At 42.1% G+C, this 18112-nt stretch overlaps 1 protein-coding gene across 1 annotated transcript; it reads right to left on the bottom strand.

The window, feature by feature from the left end:
• Positions 1–8683: 8683 nt before the first annotated feature.
• On the bottom strand, positions 8684–17472 carry LOC100827833 (MICAL-like protein 1). Its single transcript, XM_024457192.1, has 7 exons — positions 16956–17472; positions 13581–13689; positions 10650–10869; positions 10305–10462; positions 9977–10198; positions 9128–9665; positions 8684–8954 (listed from the first exon to the last, which is right to left on the bottom strand). Exons 1-4 carry the CDS (start codon positions 17439–17441, stop codon positions 10459–10461), a joined length of 819 nt encoding a protein of 272 aa, XP_024312960.1. The 5' UTR covers positions 17442–17472; the 3' UTR covers positions 8684–8954; positions 9128–9665; positions 9977–10198; positions 10305–10458.
• Between the last annotated feature and the right edge of the window lie 640 nt (positions 17473–18112).

Consider the following 18112-nt stretch of genomic DNA (forward strand, 5'->3'; position numbering starts at 1 on the left):
TTTGTATGGTGTTCACTAATCAAAAAAATTGTAAGGAGAAAGTCTTCGTTGTAGGAAAAAAAAACAACACGAGCCCAATACAACAGGGGCACCATCACGATCGGAAAGCACAAGATGAAAAAGTCATAAACCGTGTGAGAGGGCTAGATTTCTACCCGTCGGGGTCTATGCTCATTTTTTAATCGGGTCAGCTATATTTTCCGTATCAGCTGTGATAACATAATAATCTGAATAGGAAGAAGTAGAGAGATAACTTGGTTACTTTACATGATGGTTATACGTTTGTGTGTTTTACGTACATGAAAATTGATTATGTACACAAATATATATACTGAGAACTTATGGACTTCTAGATAATTTTGTAAAAAACACGGAAGTACGATACTCAAGTGAATTGGAACATTTATGAGCGTCAGCACATCGAGATGAAACTCAAGAAATCCATAGTCCATACCTCTTATTAGATCGACCCCTTATTAGGTGTATAAAAAAAGAGTGAGAAAAAATATTTTTGGCTCCTCAAATGGTAGCAAAGTCTAGAAATGGTCACCGAACACAAAATCGCATACATTTGGTTCTTCAATTAGCAAAACATGATAAAATTGGTCCTTCTCCCAGATCTAAACGGTTTTGACTCCACATGGCGTAGTTGAAGGGACTAAAAGTTTTTGGTTTTGTTAGCCAAGGGACCAAATATTTATGATTTGAAGTTGAAAGACCATTTCTAAATTTCGTTGCCAACTGAGAGACCTAACATATGCTTTTATCTATAAAAATAAGATTATTCTTAGCTCTTACGGATGATGCCCTCGCATTTGCAAGGGCCATGATGCTAGTTATTTTTAAAGGTTCATTACTTTTTAAACTAACATAACACTAGGATATGAACCCCTAGTATGCTTAGCAAGTTCACAAGCATCACATGGCAAGAACTCTCTAGCACATGATTTAAACAAAGTAGGGTAAATACAAGACAAGACAGCAAACGATAGGTGTCCTAGCCTGCAGTGATGCAGCAACAACTCTTGGTGAGGAGACAAGTAGGATGCAAGAGCAACTTCGTCACTTCCCTCAACAAGGTAGTAGAGTCCATCATGCACGGTATCAGTCCCCAAAAGTCTCCCTGTCTTCAGCTCCTGAAAAGCACAGCAAGTAGGATCAAACCAACCTCCACAGTTAAGGGATTTTGTAATTGAACTAACTGACAAAAGATTAACTGGGAATTTAGGAACATGGAGGACAGGCGATAAGGACAATGTCGTAGAGCATCTAATGGATCCGCGTCCTACAACAGGTGACATGGATCCACCAGCTACACGTACTTGTCCTTACCTGAACATGGTATATAGGAAGTAAATAAATTTGAAGCTCCTGTCATATGGTTGGTTGCTCCTGCATCTATTATCCAGGAGTTTGCTGGAGTAGAAGAGGTATGGGCCTGATGACATTTCGTAACTTGACGAGAGGTGACAAGAAGACTAGAGTTATCTTTAGAGGAGTTATGGATTGAAGACAAGTCTTCAGAGAGTTTGAGCTTGGATTGAAACTCCTCAAGAACTCATAAATCTACCACCGGTTGCTCCCGTATGGATGTAGTGTGGTTGGCTTGCTTCCTGTTAGCTTCGTGAGCTCCCCCTGGCTGAGGCCTTCCTTTGTCCCACCATGAAGGGAAACCATGCAAGTCAAATCACATATCCTTGGTGTGTCCACTCTTCTTGCAGTGGTCACAATAGAGTTTACTCTTATCCAGTCTTCTATAAGGTCTTGATGCATGCCGTGATTGCATTGACAGGGCTGCACGATCATCTGCAACTTTTAAATCATCCTCCTTAGGCTGAGCCAACCGTGTTTCTTCTTCAATTACACTCGAGATAATATCATCTAGACTGGGCCACTCCGGCTGAGAAAATATAATCTGTCTCCGAAGGTTAAATTCCCCATTTAAACCATCAAGGAACAATTTGGCTACAAGTGACTCAAACCATTTGTGGTGAATAGTCATATCATTCTTATCAATAGGCTGGAATGGATGATAGTAATGTAAATCTCTGTATAACCGTTTCAGTCTCCAACATACTCTGTTATTGTCTTTGTGCCTTGCTTCAAGGCACCGTATCCTGCGCATCCGGGAACTCTGTATCCGTGCATCCATCTTTCCTCCATCCTCTGATGTAAATCGTACGGACGACGTCAAAACGCTGACTATTTTGCACATACACGCCCGCACAAACAGCTAAGTTACTTCCTTTTGCAATTAAATCCCTAGGAACGCTTATGCCCAGTCATTGATGAATTGAACAGATCGATTCAATACCAGACCTGCAGACAGCGCGCCTTGAATTAGATTGACGCACCAATGAAATCGCTCTCCTAAAACCATGCATGTTTGAGGTAAACGGGGGATTCATCTCAACTTCCGCGCTTCCATGAATTAAAGGAGTGAATCTCGCAGGTTGAAAGCTCTTCACTGGAGAGAGTCAGAAAGTTACGAGTCTTCTTCAGAGCATTGGGTGAATAACTGAATGGTGATTACTAGTTTGCCACCGGCTATTGTGTTGTGTAGCCGCTGGCCGCTGCCGCCCGCCGCTGTGTTGGTCGTCCGTCGGCGTGTTTCCCATCCCATGGCAGAGAGGCCGGATCAGGGATGCATCCACGGACCGGCTGACTCGCAGATCGGGGAACATTACGAGTCGGCGACGCTCAGGCTTTTTCTAGTGCAGACTTGAACTTTGTTGGGCGTCTAGATGCAAAATATCCTAATTAGAATGCCGTGCCTGCGATCGGATCGGATGGCTGGGAATCGACGGATGCACGGATACACACGGCCACCCGGATGCACAGGATATGTTGCCTTGCTTCAAATGGGTAAGCTCCTCCATGATACGAGTGGCCTGTATTTTATTTGACTTCCCAGCAAACTGCATTTCCAAGGCTGTCCACAATTCAGATACAGTAGACATGATCTCAACCTGCTGCCAAACCATTGGATCCATACTTCCCAACAGCCACAACAATACCCGATTATTTGTCTGCTTTGCAGCAATGTCTCCCATCATGTGTTCCTTCTTCACCAACAAGCAGATTATCATAACCATGAGAGCTCAAAATCAGCTGAGCATGGCGTGCCCAGATAACATAATTACTTGGGGCCTGACAACTTCACTGGATTGGGTTCCAGTGTGTATTTCACTCTTTCAGAAATTGCCTTCGATTGCTGCTGCTGTTCCATCATCTTACATAAAAGTTCATATAACTTGTCAACACTAGAGCCCCCTATTTTCTCTTTACTTGGATCCATATTGCAACCAAGGCTCACAAGTTTAGACAAGTACTAGTATTCACAGCAAGTACTGACACGGTTTGTTCTCAAATGCACACAGGCAACACTAGCAAATTATGAATTCTTTAATCCGGCCACTGAGCAACAGGGATGCTAATTCTTAATCTCACGTAGAGCAGCAACAAATAGCAATACGACAAGTGCCTTCTTCAACTGACAGCGACACAATAGCAAACAAAGATCGCTTTGATATGGACTGCAGTTGTAGGTACCTGGGACAAGAACAACAGCGACTTGGGGATGAACACAGCTTCGTCGCACACTCCTTGCGACCAATCGACGGTGGCACCGCAGAAACGGCGTCCGAGCGGACCTTGGCAAGATCACACAGGATCTGCACTCAATCGAGGCTCCACCACCGACTGAGACAAAACCGGCCGTGACCTCCACAAACAGTTGACACAGCACCTCGGCGACCAGTTCTTGCTCAAAAACGCGAGGAGAATACACAAGTATCGTCCCGCTCTGATGCCATGATGAAATCAACTCCAAAAGTATTTTAATTTTCCTGGATTTGGTGTTACATAAGAGGGGAGAAGAACACTACAGGAAGGAGCACTGGATTTCTTCCGTTTTATTCCAGATCCTTCTCCTCTGCTCTTTTCTTATCCTTACATTTGGACCCTCTAACCTTACTAATCACAACTAACACCAACATAAGCACTTTAAAGCATTTCAAAATCTATCAGTTAAATAGAATTGGGCATGTTTGAACACGAGAAATGCTCTAAGCATAAGCAACTGCATCAAGCTAACACGCATATGCATATAGTACATTGAGAGATGAAATATGGCAAAAACATAAATAGAAAAAGGTTACACAAGATCTCATCGAAAAATCCTTAGAACAAATCATGAACATAACATGCATAGAAGTCAAACTATGTAAGAAAGTAGGACATGCTGCTACTCATGCATGTGCGTGTTTTCAGTTAATGATCTCACAAGTCCTATGCATTGCCTACCCATGGGCAGGGATGGTCAAAACATATAAAAGAACCTGTAATTCCACTGAACAAATCAAAGGAATCCTTTCAGTTCACCTGATTAGCATGCAGGTATCACAGTATTTTGTCTTTGTAGCAGTTCCATTGACAACATCTTTAATTCAGGGCAAACGCAACAGTGGAGTCTGGTAAGCTCCAACTTCAGCATTGCCTTCAAAACCTTCAGGTTCTGGATGTGCATTCCAGGGTATGGTACCTGGATCCCTCCCAGAAGTGAGAAGTAGAAGAGACTAAGAATCAATGAAATGCCTAAAGCAGTAAGTGAGGAGATATTACAGATCAAAATATATACACTTTTCTTTTACCAGCACTACCACAAACAAAAACAACGTTGTGTGTGTATCCAGTTTGCAAGATATCAGGAATAGACGCACCAAAATATAGTAGTTCTAGTAGCTAGCAGGTTCGACGGTGCAGCAAGTTGAATGGTCCTCTTCTTTGATACCAAACTCAATTGCAGTTATAAAATCAAGATCAATTGGTCAATAAACACATAATGCATGATAAAGAAAGGTGCCAGAGTTTAGTATAGCAAATATTAGTTCATATCTATATTATCTGGAACACATTGGCTAATTAATGAACCATTCATAACCAAGGCTAATGTAAGAGTCTGTACTCCCACTCATATGTTTCTAACATTCTACTGTATGGATATAAGATCACAAAAAAAGGCCAGAAATAGATTTTGAACTTGAAAAATTGCAGGCTGCAGCTAAATAAGGTTCCTCCTACAGGCTGCAGCATCTCTTCTCTTCATCTGTCTTCTTCCGGGAGATCCAATGACATACCCGTTTCCTCATTATACTCTCTGCACGCCCCTCTCGTTTGAGACAGTCACGCAGGAAGACACCTCTGTTGGGATAATAGGAGGAAGGTGGGCTGCTAGAGTGAGCTGAGGCACAATTATTGGTATGTTTTGGAATGTGTCGGGATTTTCTATTCTTTTTCGTAAAGAAGAAACAAGAACCAAAGAACACACTATCAATATGTACAAAGGCCGTATTAGAGTTGTGCAAGTATCTGGTGTATGTCAGGGGCCGGATCCAGGATTTGAACTTGAGGGGGGCGAAAAAAAGGATCTCGCAAAAATTACTAAATTACTAATATAGCATTGATCTTAAACCATATGTGTCTTTGTATGCGATATAGCAGTTCAAATTATTGACAACTACCAAGCTCTTCCAACAAATCAAAAATATCATTGGAGACATAAAAAAATAAACACAATTGATTGCTCAATTATCTCATATGCAATTGTATTAGTTAACCTATTTTACATGTTGTACTAATTTACAAAAGAAGTACTACCTAAATCAAACAATAACCTACAATATTAGTCGACAAAAGAAGTATCAACTAGACAACTAGTGCCCGATCATATCTGAGAAGCAATCTTTAGAATTGAGGAGTTGATTTTCTAAAAAAAAAGAAAGTATTGAAGGCTTGATTAGATAAAAATACATACCCTCGTCTGGTCAGAAATAAATACATAAGATTAGTTGTATTATGTACGGTTATGCAAGAAAAAAAATACAGATCTGATGAGTGATTTGAAAATTGAATGATGAATTGGTGATCTAATCTTCTAAAGAATTAAAGAAATGAGTTACCTGAGCTTTGCAGCAGGATTGCGCCGTCGTCCGATGACTCGACGAGACAACAAACAAGATTTAATAATAGCAACTACCTGGCGCCTGGAAGCTGCAGCTTTGCAGATGGCGATCTGGAGTAATAATGAACGGAGGAAGATGCTAGACGAAGGGCGACGAAAGCAGAAGTTGAACCATCGCCTAGGCTGCCGAGCAGCGCACGCAGCCAACTATTCCCTCTGTCCCTAATTAATTGGCGCCGGCCTTTTTGCAAAGAAATCCTTGTGAATTTCCGAAATAAATCTGCAGTCTACATCTTCAATTAAACGTGGACTGCGCGTTAATTTCGAAAATTTACAGGGTTTTTTTCGCAAAAGATCCAATAGAACGTGGACTGCAGGTTTATTTTGAGAATTTACAGGGATTTCTTTGCAAAAAAGCCGGCACCATTAATTAGGAACGGAGGGAGTACTGATGGGCTTTCTTTCTTTTCTTGGGCCCTTTCCTCGTTACATCTATATCCTGCGTCATTAGCACCTGATCTATATCTCTACGGACTGAAAATCCATAGGGGGGGTGAACCATTAGGGGGGGGGGGGGGGGGGGGTCTGACCCCTGCTCGCTCCCCCCTAGCTGCGCCGTCAGGGTACTGCTGGTACAGCAAGTCTTAAGGAGCATCAGTACTTCATGGATGGGGTACAAGCTTTGCTAGGCTACAATTTCATGCACTACTACCACCTTTCAGAAGGACAGTAACCCTTGAGTCCTTGCTTAGGATGCCAGATATTGCTTGTACACCCACATGCCTAAATTGCATCATGACATTAATATGGTCCATATAGATGGCTCAACATGTAGGACAAGTAGAAAAGGTAGATAGCAGAGATATTTTGAAGCTTTGAATTAAACATTACATGGCATAAACAGATGGAAGTTTAATAAATGTTGTCTAGTTCTTTCTACTGGTTCGCTTACTTTTAACATCATTGACCAATTTCACTTGGCAGGCTTGTTTTTTATTCAAAGTTAGTAAAATCCTTTCTGTGATAAGTATAAATTTTATTATTTATATCCCTAGACACTCAATTAACCTCTTACCGAACATCTGTAGTTATCAGATATTAAGAAACTATAGCCAATATTGGTTCATTGATCCACAATGGTTTTAAAAATATGAGCAAAAGATGATTATATAGCATAATTTGCAGACTTGCAGTTCAAACTTATTTTGACTATAAGTGAGAGACTTGCAGTTCAGGATTTGAATACTTGAATATTTGCAGCATTGTAGTACGGACAGAGGTGGCTACTTACATGCTGAAACAACAAAAGGAGCTGGGAGAAGAAATCACCAGCTTTCTTGTAATTTGTCACACTATTATATTCTTATGCCAATCTAACATAAGTCTTGAAATAGGAGAAATCTTTGTGTTTAGTCTAAATATTGGCACATTGTGCGAATTGGGAGCGATGCATGGATGGAACTGACTCCAAGAGGTATACCATGCTACGAAAAGGATAGGTAAACATCAAACCACTTTAGGCCCAAACGCACTAAATTCTTTGAAGCTAAGCATGAAGCATTACAGGAAGTCTAACATCAAGAGAAGCTATTGTATAAGCATAAAAAGCAACACTATGGGATATCTTGCAGTGTAGCAATAGAAAGCAGATATCAAACATGATAATACAAGGAACAAGGAATAAAAGAATTCACCTCGGTTTGTACATGCCGCAGATCAGAAACACATATGGACAGCAACATATTCAGAAGCAGTGACGGTAATCAAATGTTTAAGCATGAAAACAAACATAAGCTTCCATTCATGGATTTTTGTTGAGTACTGATTTGCTTCTCTGTTGAAGCATGCATGCTTCTTTCCAACGGAAAAAGTACACTATAAGCATTGATAAAAGGAAAGGAGCAGCTAATCAAATAAACACCATGAAAGTTAACTATGCTCTATTGAGTGACAATTTAGCTTGATGCATTCTATAATAATAGAGGAATGGACAACTAAACTATAGGAAAGATTTTTAAGTTAACATTCAAGGAGCAGCAGTCTAGCCAGATGGTTATAAATAAGGCAGGAAGCAGGATGACAAAGGATACCAAAAAAAACAGTACAAAAATTCTCATAACCGCATAGAAATATCTAGATCTGAAGTGATGCAACTGCCATTGTTTACTCCCCAGATGCGCTTCAGAATCTGAAATAAAAAAGTCCATACAAAATTCTTGAAAGCTATGAAGGTGCATCAGTGCCTGCACCAGCAAATTGGCTACGGCCAATATATGAGCACCAAGGAAAATATGCATAGACCTAGAAAGCAAAACCTAAATCCAAACCAATCTTTTGACCACGGATAATATTAATATTGACCAGGGATTTCGAATCTAATTGATTCGTCACACCTAAATTAGAGCAGCACGAACACTATAGCTGTCCTAAAACAACTATATCAGTAAAAAGCAATCTGTTTAAGTGTGATGAAATCAGAGCCACGAAAAACACATTTGTAGTAAGCAACCTCAACATGTTGTAGATAAAAATGCCCACAAAATCTTTTACTATTAAGTACTAATCTTAATTTCCTTACATTTTTACTTTTTCTTTGAGGGAATTTCTCTACATTTTTACTGCCTTACGCACAGCTCTTCATGTCTATTTTTGAGCATATCACGCAGCAACCCACAGGGTGTGATCTACTTTTCAAAATATTGCTAACTGACTGGTGGTTAGTTGACATGATTCACAGCGGCCAACTTGTCATAACCATCCAGCTTACATTACCTTCAAAACAGGTCTTGTTGGCTTCTTAAAGCTCATGAATTCATCAGTGTCCACGGTCCACCGGACCATCTTGAGAAAATCCATGTGATCTGAATGATAGCTTGCCAATCTGTCCAGTGAGAGAACACAACACGTAGGAACCAGGCTTTTGTGGAGAAATGGCGAAGGTGGTAATATTTCTACCTGGTACAAGAACACATGCATCTGAACTCTTTATTGCCTGCATGACATGGCATCATTAATCGATTACGTGACAGCAAAGAACTGATGCAATATACTTCGCAGTGATGAATCTGAATTTGAATTGGAAACACTAGTATATCAGACTTTATAACAAGTACACATTGCACAGGGGAAAAAAAAGCAATTGGTAATGTAATAGATTAACTGTACCTTAAGACCTTCATCCACACTAGGAAGCTGACACACTTAAACTGAGAGACTCGAGCGTGATGTCATCTGGGAAGCCACTCCAAACTCTACAGATAATGTACCAGGATCCCCATCACATAATTCTAGAGGTGGAGCAGGATTTCCAGCAAAAGTAATTAGTGACAAAACATCAAGGGGCACAAGATGCTTCATTTCGCTACGAGCAAGCTGAACAACCTCTGATTGGAAAGCTTGCCACTCTTTAGACAAAAACAAGTTACTCTCTTTAGAGAAAGTAACTTTACACAGGAAGCCAGATAACCAGCTTAATCATTAAAATCTTCAGGCATTCCTCAAGATCAGGAAGAGCATCTGCCAACAGCTCTTCCCAGCCTTCTGCGGAAAAAGAGCACAAACTTTCTTGTACGATTTTGCAGCCAAACCATAACTTCCATGATTAAAAATATAGCTGCAATCTCTCCATCAAGAACTCCATGCCTTTTCCACCAAGAGCGGTGCTAATTGTCAGCTTCACCGTTAGTAAGCTCCTATATATATTCTGGTGACAGAAAAATAATTGCTGTTGCAGTTTATTTATCTATTGCTTGGGAAATTATATAAATAAAATAGCATTCAATCAAATGTCTCTAAAATTAATTAGTTAGACAAAACAATGAAAAATTAAACTATCTGATACGTGAAGGAAAAAAAACAGCAGCAGCATAAATATACACACTGCCGCAAAAAATCAGCAGCAAAAAAGTAAAGAAAATTTAAGGTCATTCGAAAACATATAAGGAACATTTAAAAAAATTAATGGGACAGTAAAATGATTTTATTATGATGAGCATGGTTGAATAAATACAGTACCTCAAATTCTTCTGGTGATGAAAGTGATGCCATAAAATCAGGATTAGATATCATCTGTTTAATGCATGCTCAGCTGCAACATATATTTCTGACAATCTCATGGGCCGATGGACTGAAAGAGAAGTCTCCGAGGTTGCTGGTCCGGACATAGTTATTATCAATTATCATAAGTTAGAAGAAGATTTGTTGGAAGGAAGTTTAGAATGTGCATCTAAACCTGAACTGCCCAGATAAAAATAAACACAAATATATAAATAAAACAATCCATTACACAGTAATTCACCCCAATATAAATGCATTACTAAGTGGGAGAAATGGCAGCCCTTACCCATCAACTGAATCATATAATTCAGACCTTTTTCCAATAGAAACAAAAGCTCTATGCCTGTTAGCCTCACGCCCTCACGTAGAAACAAAAGGTTCTAGTCACAGTGGTTTCCTCTGAATGCTGAAGAGCTTTTCTGTTGGTTTTGCTCGAGGAGTTATCTGCATCAGGAAAAGGTTTTCCAACTTTGGGCTACAATTAGTATGCAATGAGCAGTCAAATAGTACAAGCAATCCAAATCCGATCGTCTCGGTCCGGAAACGAACGCGACAGAGATCGCGTTCGATCTGAGCATCAATGGATTTGGGCAGCACAGGGCGGCAGTATCTCGAGTCAGCGTGGACGCACCTGGTAGAGGACGCGGCGGCGGAGGGCGAGTTCCCGGACACCGCGTCGAGCGCCGCTGCAAAGCCACCATTGTTGCCAGCTCCGCTCCAGCAGGTGGAGGCAGAGCTGAGCCACGGGGTGGCGATGTTGGGGTCATCCTGGTCGCCCTGCTGGTGGAGCCGAGAAGCAGGGGTTGGCGGCAGCGGAGCAGCGAAGACGACCTTACTACTGCCGCCTCTGCCTGCAACACTAAACCTCCAGTTTATTGGTTTATTACATGGTTTGGGTCAGCACCTCGATCAAAGGTTTATAAGACATAACTAGAAAGGAATTTATCTAGACGACAACACACACATAACAATGAACAACACTGATCATTGCATATATTACCATGTTAAGCTTCATTGGAATTGTTTGTATCATCCTATATATTTCTGGCAATCACCCGACATGGCCACGAAGATCGATCATACAACCATAGTGCTCAATCTTGGGTGTTATTCTAGACTAGCAGGTGTGCCCGTGCATTGCTACGGAACCCGGTGGCTGGAATCAGCTGCAAGGGGGTGCGCAGGTGGTTGGCAAAGGCTGGGAAGGTCGGGACGCTTAGGGCGCTGGGGGATGCGGTCATGCGGCTGCACCGGGTTGCGAGGTCTAGTGAGGAGTTGACGCGGCGGGCAGAATGGAGCAAGCAGCTCATGGCGCCGTCAAGGTCGGCCGTCTCCCACGAGTCCGGCAGTTGGCGGCGGTGGAGGTGGTGGGAGAACAGGTGAAGCGGACGGCGACGTGACGGCTTTGCTTGGAGTGTTGTGGCGTCGGTTGGCATCGGTTGTAAGACGAAGGAGGAGAAATCGGGCTGGGGGTGGAGGGGGAGGCTCGGGCATGGGCTCACGGAGGAATCGTGAATAAGACGGGAAGGAAAGAAGATAACGGGAAGTGGCATATTTGTTGTAATTTTAACAAAGTTGACCTACCACGTCCGTGCCAATCACCACCAACTCCAATTTAATAGATAGTAATAGACTAGACCTTAAGACGGCCCCTCATTGAGCAAACAAGGTACTCCTATTCACCCCAATTCCATGAAGGCTCCAACTCATCAACATTGTACGTATCAGATTTCAAACGGAAAGTATCACATAACATCCCCGAACCGAGCAGAGAACTACTCACCAGTGACGAGATCGGCCGTCGAGGGATGTGCGGCGGCCGCCGCGTCACGGAGGCGGAGGAGCGGGAGCACGGAGACGCCGACCAGAAGAACCACTCTGCTCCGCGTGGCTGCTCACGCCGACAAGCGAGCGCCATCGTGCGAAGCAGAGGCGGTGACGGCCCCTCGTGGCGAGCGGGAAAAGAGGGCGAGGCGCGGGGGTGGCGGCTGCGCCGGCGGCGAGACGACGATGAGGTGGTGGTAACCCATGCCCGTCGCCTGGCTAATCTACGAGCCCTAGAACCCACCCTAGGCGACTGCACTACAGTACGACACTTTAATATATTGGTATAGATTAAAAAATCTCAATCGCCGACCACATATTACCATACGCCGTGGTATTGAAGTTAATTTTTCGCATGCAGTGGGCTCAAAGCCTCAAAGTAATACTAGCAGGTGTGCCCGCGCGTTGCTACGGGTCAACAAAATCACAAATTATTTAATTTTATTTTCTGTGTAGGCAACTCATGGCGCCGTCGAGGTCGGGATGCGGGTGTGGTGGCTTCGGTTGTAAGACGAGTAGGAGAAATCGTGAAAAAACTGGAGGAAAAGAAAATAACGGGCAGTGGCATATTGGTTGCAATTTTAATGAAGTTAACCTACGGCGCCCGTGGCAATCACCACAAACTCCAATTTAATACTCCCTCCGTTCCATATTATAAGGCACACACGCATTTCAAGATTTTGTTTTGACCACCAATTAGACCAACAAAATGTGAATTATGTATTATAAAAATTATACCGTCGGAAACTTCTTTCAGATATGAATCTAGTGGTATAATTTTTATAACACATAATTCACATTTTGTTAGTCTAATTGATGGTCAAAGTTGGACCTCGAAATGCGTGGGCGCCTTATATTATGAAACGGAGGGAGTAGATAGTAATAGAGGGCCGGTGGAGCGCGTGAAGAGGCGGTGGGCAAACCAGCCCCGAGAGAGAGGGGAGATCTAGATGGTTCGAGGCCTCGAGCCTTCCACAGAAGACGGGAAAGTGAGAACCAACAGCAGAGACAATGCCAACACATAGCAGCAAACCCAGCGAGCAAATCAACCCAGGAACCTGCCCGCCTCCACCATCGCCAACCCCGCCGCCGAACAGAAAAAGGAAAGAGGCGATCAGGCGACGCACCTGAGACCCAGGCAGAGAAAACGCGGAAGAAAACCAGACCCCGCCACCGAACAGAAAGAAGAAAGAGGCGACTCGCAGCCTCGCAGAGGCAACAGAGCCTTCTGGAAGGCACCCGAAGGCCCAGAAGCAGCAACACCAGAAATCAAACGGGTCGGCCCCCACCGAAAAAGAAAACGCTGGGCAAGCCCACGAAATCAAGAGCACGCAGCGCAAGGAAAGAACCAACCCGATCGATGACGTTGACGCAGCCATCGAACGAGAATTCTCCACCCTTTCATAGGAGGAGTGATATTGAAAATGCTTCAAGAATCTCTAGTAATTAACTCGGGTAGCAATGCAAAATTTAGTGGTAGAAATGATAACCAGGAACAGAGATCAGTGCTGCCCAGCAAGTTTTGTGCATACAAGCACAACAGAACCAGAACGTGACGTTCAGGATTCGCCTCTTTCTAGAACAGCTCGATCAAGTTTCCTCATTTTTACTCTACTGTTCTATATAAAATGCTGCCTACATGAACAAAGGAAACCGAAGAAGCGCTATTTCATGAATCAAGCACATACATAAACAAACAAGAAGATGAAGTGAGAATTGGCATTGAAAATTAACTAACCTGACCAGCAGCCATTAGAAATGCTGAGATTCTTGGGATCGATATACCAAATGTTGTTTTGAAAATTCCCTGGACAATCAGAATCCGGAAAGACCACAGCAACCAGTACCTGCATATATGGATAGGGAGATAACATCAATTGGCAAGAAGGGTTCTATTGGGGAAAAGGGAGGGGGTGAGGGAGGACATTAACCTAAGGAAGAACCATAAATGCTGCGTGCTGTTGCCGAAGGAAGTAGCAAGAAAATGCCAAACATAAAAGGAATGAGATATAGTCACTATTTATCACATAACCAGGCAGTGTTGTTTGTGTACAAGTATATATTCCAAGTCATATAATCACTTTTTGTGACGGTGTGGGAGCAAAACAAGTAATGCAATGGACACGAACGATGTAACAGAAACATGTTCATGGACCCTGCTATCACAAGTGTAACATCACCTATTTGAGCACAAGAGCATGGAAATAAAAGATAGAACAAATAACTCATTGTATTATCAAAAACTAATACCATGGCCGTCGTCAATGAATCGCCTATTTCAGTATGAGCATGAAATAAAAAAAATAGAACAGACCACTCATTCTATTATCAAAAACTAATACCACAGTTGTCGGCTATTAATTTCAAAATGTTGCTCTGTTAACATACGATGTTCTTGCTTCTTAGCCTTTCAGAACAACTTTTTTGAAATGAGCACACCAGGGCCATTTCTAATTTCAACATTTACATATCAAGATCAAAGTAATAAATAAACCTATCTCAAATATCAAAAGCACTCTTCATGATGAACTCCAATGTCTACAAGAAACATAAGGAATTCATAAAAAAATTCTAATTCATAATAAATAATTCTAGAAGGGGGTAAGCAATGATCGTAATTTGTGAAAGAGATGTACAATGATAAACTGGGGTGAAAATCTAAGAAAAAATATAATAGCTTCATAAGACAATTGATGTGCATGCCGCTACACAAGTTAAAAAACAATATTGATTGTACTAAAAGATTTATTGTCCAGCTTGACCAATCACCAAGTTCAAACCAATTGCATCTAGCTTGTGCATATTACCTGTTCATAATATATCCATACTCTAATTAACAAAATAAATTATTTTCTGAGATAAACATCCTCTTAAATCCTAACCAGGGAAGATATGGCTCAACCATTTTTGTGGTAGTAACTTAAGAGTCCCAAGAAGTAGCACATAGTTATTGTTAGGAATTTAAGTCTTGAGAGTCCTAAGAAACACACTGATTCATTAGCAATTAGCACAATAAGAATACCATTTTGCATCGACTCACACAGACTGATGTGTAAAATCGCTACATTGCATTTGGTTCACGAGAATGGGCTTAATCCGGGTTTTCTTTTAAGAAAGATTAGTTTGCTCTTTCGGCATATCCTTCAATACAAATGGCTAAATTGCTAACATCTTAAGGATTTTCTTACTTTGTTCAGAAGAGTTTTGATTAAAAGGCATGACACAAATTTCTAGTTGAGTCATTTGCAGTAACAATTTGGAACCTCCGGGCACAAAATAATCCTAATAACTTATCAAGTCTCTGAAGGAAAATGAAGCTAGACAAAGTATTTACCCATATTACTTAAGGTAGAGTTAAGGCATCTCAAAATCTCACTCTTAGCGAGGCATTGCAACAAAGATGTTATGGGCAGGTGTATCAATTAGCTAGGCATTGCAACAAACATGTTGTGGGCAGGTGTGTCGCACATATATGCCATGCACTGGACTGGTGCTGCCAATCTCCACCCAGGCTTACTCCTTTTTAATGGGATCAGAAGACACCTAATAAAAGCAAAGGCATACACATACCTTGAAGAATGAAACTAATCCTTAATTAACAAGTCAAGTCCTAATGATCCAAACATACATCAGAAATAAAGGGGATGACATGAAGAGATGGAAAGCTGGACAAATCGGCATGGCCTTGCACAGCAGCCAGAACAAATCATGAGCGTTCAGAGACCTCACGCAGCAACCTGAAGTCCAAGGCACCAAAACCAAGTAATTAAATCTCCCACAGAGCCTACAACTGAATAGGCTATGATTAATAGGTTGCAGAAGGAAAAGGCTGCAATGCACATGGAGGGAGTGCAGTATCTCTGGATGATTGAAGAGCAGGCTGATCATTACGAAGAAGCAAATTCTTTCTAGAAGTGGACCCAGAAGCAATTGAAAAGATAAATGGCTTGCTTACAGAGAGAAATAAATACTTGATCGTTCTAACTTTATTTGCATGTCCCAGTTGCACTTCTCACTGATGGTGCTGATAAGTTTTAAAATGACCTTTTCTAACCTTTATCAGATCCATTGGCACTGTCATTTGTGTGCAAACAGACATGTCATAGAAGTGCATAAATAAAAGAAAATCATGCAAACCACGCCCTAATGTGCAAATAAGTCTGACTTCAGTGGCTTGTGTCTTCATATTAGAAAGGTGCATACCATGAAAACCTCAGATTGATTTTTCTTATTCAAGTTAAAGAAATATACTTGACTTCAAATCACTTACATTAAAGGAACTATCAGTAGTGCACATAGTGTGTGCTAGCACGTGACTACTTTTCCATTGGACCCAAAAACAAATTACTTGGCAGATTACATGTACTGGATAAAGGACAAGCAATTGAATATATGGTCAAGCTACTATTAACATCCAAATAAAAAATTAGCTAGTTTGTCTATCGTTAAGCAAGAGACTGAGGTAACCTTCTAGATAAAAGATCAGATTTCTAAAGCCGGAACATGGGTTCTAATTAAATATGGGTTAAGAATAAATGTCTGCTCTATTTATGCATGTGTTTCTCTATTTTATTTACACACCGCAAGCATTACATCTTAGTTGCTGATTTTATTTTTTTTGTGAGCTGAGAGTAACAACGTCTGTGTGCCTATGCAGTTTCTAAACTTGCAAACAAGGATCATTTAGAACTACTGACAACAAAAAGATGACACCCAACGTAGCATTTTGTAGTGAATTATTTGTAGGCAGCAATATTTAGGCAGGATATTTATAGGCAGCAATATATAGGCAGGAAATACACTATACTCAGTACACACTTTAGGGGAAAGTGTTCTGGAACACAACAAAAAGAATAGAACAGTGAAAATAGAGGCAGAGAAGATTATGACTTCAGCCCAGGTGGATTACAAGAACTCGATCTTTCTCTTGTGTTTAGCCCTACACATGCAAGCTCAACATTAATAAACGAATGATGCAAGAACAGCATACCCCAATAAACTGAAGAATGTGTGATGAAAAAATGCAAACGAGGATAAAGAGAACAACCCGAACAACATACATCTGATGCAAATCAATGTACTGAACGCTGAGACTAAGAATGGGCATAAAAACCGTAATAATCTCCATATTGCACCAAGCTCGTCGCCTCACCATGCACCGTCTTCTCATCTTCCCATCGACCGCTAGGGTTTCACGAGAGGGGGAAGAGGCGAGCGGGGTCTGGGAACGGGGAAGAGAACGTATGCCGCAGGAAATAGATGGGGGAGCGTTGCCACGGCGCTGGTAAGGGGGAAGAGAAGGGCCGCGAGGTCTTGATGAAGAGCGAGGTGGCTTGATCAGGCGGCAGTTCTCGCGCGGCCATGGGCTACAGCGAGGCGGCGGCATCTTGGAGGAGGGCCTAGGGCTAAGCGTCGTGAGCGAGGTGGCGAAGGAGAAGGGTCTGAAGGGGATGGAAGTCGTCGGGTCCGACGGAGGAGTTGGGCACAGGTGAGCGGAGGGCGGCAGCGGCGCAAACCCCAGACCGGGTGACGGTGCTTCCGGGGGCTGTGGAGGGGAGCTACGCGTGGCGTGTGGGTTCGGCGCCGGTGAGCGGGGCATGCGGCGGCCGTTGTGGATCCGGCGGAGGAGGTGGATGGGATGGGAGGGGAGGGAGAGGGACGCAGCGGTGCTAGAAGGGAGGAGGCGGAGGGCAACTTTCGAGCGAGGGGGAAGATCGGGGGTTTTTCTGCCGTACGAGGAGGGAGGCGGAAAAATTTAAGCGGTGGCATGGGTGGTAATTTTCATAAAGTGACCTGCTAATACGTACTCCCTCCGTTTCATAATTCTTGTCAAAATATTACACGTATCTAGTCACTTTTTAAGAATAGAAACGTACATTTTGGGACATTTGAGACAAGAATTATGGAACTGAGGGAGTACTCCATCCGACCTAATTTTTTAAAAATAATACAAACTATTAGGTGTGCCCGCGCGTTGTTACGGGTCAACAAAAACACAAACTATTTTATTTATTTTTCTGTGTAGCCAGCTCATGGCGCCGTCGAGGTCGGCATGCGTGCATGGTGGCATCAGTTGTAAGACGGAGGAGGAGAAATCGTGAATAAGACAGGAGGAAAGAAAATAACGGGAAATGACATATTTGTTATAATTTTAACAAAATTGACCTACGACGCCCAACCATCACCACCAACTCCAATTTAATAGATGGTAATATATTATTTAATCATTTTCGACAATAATACGCGTTTTAAAGAAAATCAAAAATAATA

The sequence above is a fragment of the Brachypodium distachyon genome, chromosome 1, assembly GCF_000005505.3.
Source record: "Brachypodium distachyon strain Bd21 chromosome 1, Brachypodium_distachyon_v3.0, whole genome shotgun sequence".
Lineage (NCBI taxonomy): Eukaryota > Viridiplantae > Streptophyta > Magnoliopsida > Poales > Poaceae > Brachypodium > Brachypodium distachyon.

What these genes read in the sequence shown, in the direction of transcription:
- LOC100827833 (XM_024457192.1), bottom strand. Translation starts at nt 17,441, where the DNA reads ATGCCCCGCTCACCGGCGCCGAACCCACACGCCACGCGTAGCTCCCCT. An exon ending in GCAATATGGAGATTATTACG is followed by an intron (nt 13,690 to 16,955) that starts GTTTTTATGCCC and finishes CCATATATGCAG; the next exon opens with GTACTGGTTGCTGTGGTCTT. An exon ending in TTCTAATGGCTGCTGGTCAG is followed by an intron (nt 10,870 to 13,580) that starts GTTAGTTAATTT and finishes TTAGTGTTGCAG; the next exon opens with GCAGAGGCGGCAGTAGTAAG.